We start from the raw sequence: 3,266 nt of genomic DNA on the forward strand, positions 1-3,266 counted from the left end.
AACAATCTCATTCACAAGAAGGAACAAACCCAACTCATTTTGTTCTTTGTTTCAGATCCACCATGACGCATTCCATTTTGTTCCTTGGACTTTTGATAGTAGCATACTCGAGTGTAAGAGATATGATGCTTTTCCATTATCCATCCTTTTAATTTGGCTAATTTTTTTTCCTTTTTTATCTTTCCTATTTGGTTTTTAATTTTTTTTTTCTATGAAATTGCAGGGTTCTCAAGCTAAAAATGCATTTTTACAATACTGGGAGGAGCATATTGGTCTTCCACAACCTCCACATTGGTTAGTTGCAAAGGCCTCTCCATTGAGCTCCCATCAGGTGGCAGTGTATATGAATCTTATGGAAAAAAATGAATTTTCTTCCCACCTACATTCATTTTGTATGCAAGCTAATGTGGCTTGTTCTACAAATGCAATGGTGAAGAATATGACTAACAGTACAGACCTGCCACCACTAGCTCAGTGGACCTTTTCCAAATACAAGTATGATGTGAAACAAAAAGAAATACCTCTTTCAATTGCCAACCAAGGAGGATTGCCGTATTTTCGGAAGTCGATGGTAAAAGAGGGAGGTTCCATACCTGTCCCTGATCTAAGGGACCCAATGTCATATAAATCATTTTTACCTAGAGCTCTAGCATCAAAAATCCCATTTTCTTCTGCTCGAAAAGTGGAATTGAAGAAGCTTTTTGGTGTGGTGGATGGATCAATTATGGATGAATATATTCAAGGAACCCTTGAGGTTTGTGAAAAAGTCCCTAGTCGAGGCAAGCATCACACCTGTGCAACTTCCGCCGAGGATCTCATTGATTTTATTGCTATGAAGGTAGGGCATCACGTGCTTATATGGAGTACCGAAAACATCGAAGGATCATACGAGAATGTCACAATTGGAGCTGTGAAGCTTGTGTATGGAAACCTCTCCGAATCACCAGCCTTATGTCATAGTCCGCCATTCTTATTTCAAGTCTATTATTGCCATGTTTTACCGAAAGTTGAAGTATACACAGTCGATGTACATGCTCGGAAGAAAATGAATCATATGATCATGGCATGCCACTATGACACATCAAATTGGAATCCAAACCATATTGCTTTTGAGCAGTTGGGTTTTGGTCCAGGCCTAATTGAAGTGTGTCACTGGATAACTGAGAATGGATTAATCTTGACAAAGACTCTAGGTTGAGCAGCATTTAAAGATTTGATCATCTTCCAGTTCTCTTGTTTGGTTATATTATATGCTACTTATGCTATTGAAGGAATAAAATGACTTTACTCAATTATAATAATAATAATGACATATTTTGGCTTACTTCTTATGTCTTTCAAGCTTTACTATAATTTTATTCTTCAATTGTCCAACATAAAAGATGACAGCTAGAAATAATTGTCCAGCTTCCTTTGCGGCCGGGAGGTCCCTTTCTTCTACTTCCATCAAACTAGCTAGATATGGTCTTCTTCTCTATTAAGGCTTCGATCTCTTCCTTTTTTGTTTGCCTTTTTCCGGTTGATGTGGTTTAAAGGTTAGGTTCGGTTATGAACTATGCTGGTCCTGAATCTTTCCCTCAGCATGACACCATTTTTTTTTTTTTTTGTAATGAATCAGTAAATAGAATATATTATTTAAAAGAAAATAAAAGAATTACATAAGAAGGGATACACAACAAAACAAAATGAGTTTCTTATCCACGTTTGGTATTGCCATCAGTAGATAAACAACCCATAAAAGATCAAGACATGAGTTTCAAGACACTGAATCTAAGTCTTAATTGAGTATCCCTAATAAAAAAGGAAAAAGAAAAGCGTAACATCCCAAATGTCTGTGTTCCTGCTGGTCGTGGAATTTCTTAACATATTTTCTGTCACAGAATTGACCTCTCTGTAACAATGAGTAATATAACAAGATTCTTTATCCAAAAAATATAACAAGATTCATATTTGAAAATTAATGTAGAGGGCGGGGATGGTGTTTGTTTCCCCTATATTTGAGTTTTGATCAGTGGGAGTTTATTGAGCAGGCTCATGTCCTGGCTTCGCACACTGTGAGGCGAAGTCTCTTATTGAGAACAAATTGGGTTCTTATATGAGAACATTTTCGTGCAAGCTTGTGATGAACACAAGGATTCCATTAAGTTCATGAAACATTGCAATTAAGAGAGAGAGAGGCAGTGGAGTCCTCATATTCATCATAGGCCCGGACAAGAACTTCCTCGTACGAGGACTTGATCCGAACTCTACCCTGTTTTGGGTGATGGTTTTCTATATTGGATCCTCCTATGATCTACTTCAATTCTTAATTCGATTCCAGATTGAGTGAAAAAGAAAAATGGGTTTTCCTTCCTATGGGCTTGGAATTTTCTATTATCGGAGATTGATTCCTGCTATCAAAGAAGCACCCAACTCGCAAGCTAGCCAGCGAACAAACAATTGTTGAATGAGAGAAGGCCACTGTTTGGGTAGTATTGTAATACCTATCTTTATTTTGGGTAATTTAGTTAAATAAACAATTGTCTGTGTAATTTGGTAAATTTAAGATCATTTTTGAGTAATCTTATAATTTTTCCTATATTTTTCTTTGAAATTGACTGCAAATGATGACAAAGGCAACCTTCATCCTGACCAAACTGATTGTCCATGGATCCATGGGCAGAAATTACTGTACCATCTGTGTATTTCCCATATTTGAACGCAAACCACAGTTAAAAGTATAGTAGATAGTGGGAAATTGCATCCTTCCATTAAACTTATGATTAACAAGCACAAGATCTTGATATTTGCATCCTCGGTGATACAAGGGTAAAAACGTTAGTGACACTTGGTTATTTTGAAGAATTTAATTTAAGTTTGTCTCGAATTCTTGATCTGTTTTGAAGATTGAACCGTTTCAACATATTTTGGTGGCAAATCGAATGGAAAGTTTTCTGAGATCTGTGATGGAAGCAGAGGGGTTGGGTCGATATGCCTAAGCTCAGAAAGTCCAACACTGATCTCGTATAGGGGTGCGGGGGTCGACCAGCTTGACCACGACCCGATGGGGTCGACCTGCAACTTAGAGTATATAATGTACTGTTGTCTTATTGAGACACTCATTGTATTATTTGGGGGTTTTTAGAGCTAGGGTTTTCAGAGCGAGTTTTCTCGCCCCTGCTTGGGTGTAATCTCTTTTATGCATAATGAAACATTTTCTTCTTTGCCTGAGTATGTAGCATAGGACACCGGTGTGTGAACCTTGTTAAATCTCTGTGTTGTATGGA

General features: G+C 37.4%; 1 protein-coding gene across 1 annotated transcript; it reads left to right on the plus strand.

Moving 5' to 3' along the window:
- Nucleotides 1–1,324, plus strand: LOC122093635 (polygalacturonase non-catalytic subunit AroGP2-like). Its single transcript, XM_042663996.1, has 2 exons — nucleotides 1–113; nucleotides 224–1,324. The coding sequence occupies exons 1-2, from the start codon at nucleotides 63–65 to the stop codon at nucleotides 1,196–1,198; spliced, it is 1,026 nt and encodes a 341-aa protein (XP_042519930.1). The 5' UTR covers nucleotides 1–62; the 3' UTR covers nucleotides 1,199–1,324.
- Nucleotides 1,325–3,266: the final 1,942 nt, after the last annotated feature.

Source organism: Macadamia integrifolia, chromosome 11 (genome assembly GCF_013358625.1).
Source record: "Macadamia integrifolia cultivar HAES 741 chromosome 11, SCU_Mint_v3, whole genome shotgun sequence".
In the NCBI taxonomy this organism is placed as follows: Eukaryota; Viridiplantae; Streptophyta; class Magnoliopsida; order Proteales; family Proteaceae; genus Macadamia; species Macadamia integrifolia.

What these genes read in the sequence shown, in the direction of transcription:
- LOC122093635 (XM_042663996.1), top strand. Translation starts at nt 63, where the DNA reads ATGACGCATTCCATTTTGTTCCTTGGACTTTTGATAGTAGCATACTCG. An exon ending in TGATAGTAGCATACTCGAGT is followed by an intron (nt 114 to 223) that starts GTAAGAGATATG and finishes ATGAAATTGCAG; the next exon opens with GGTTCTCAAGCTAAAAATGC.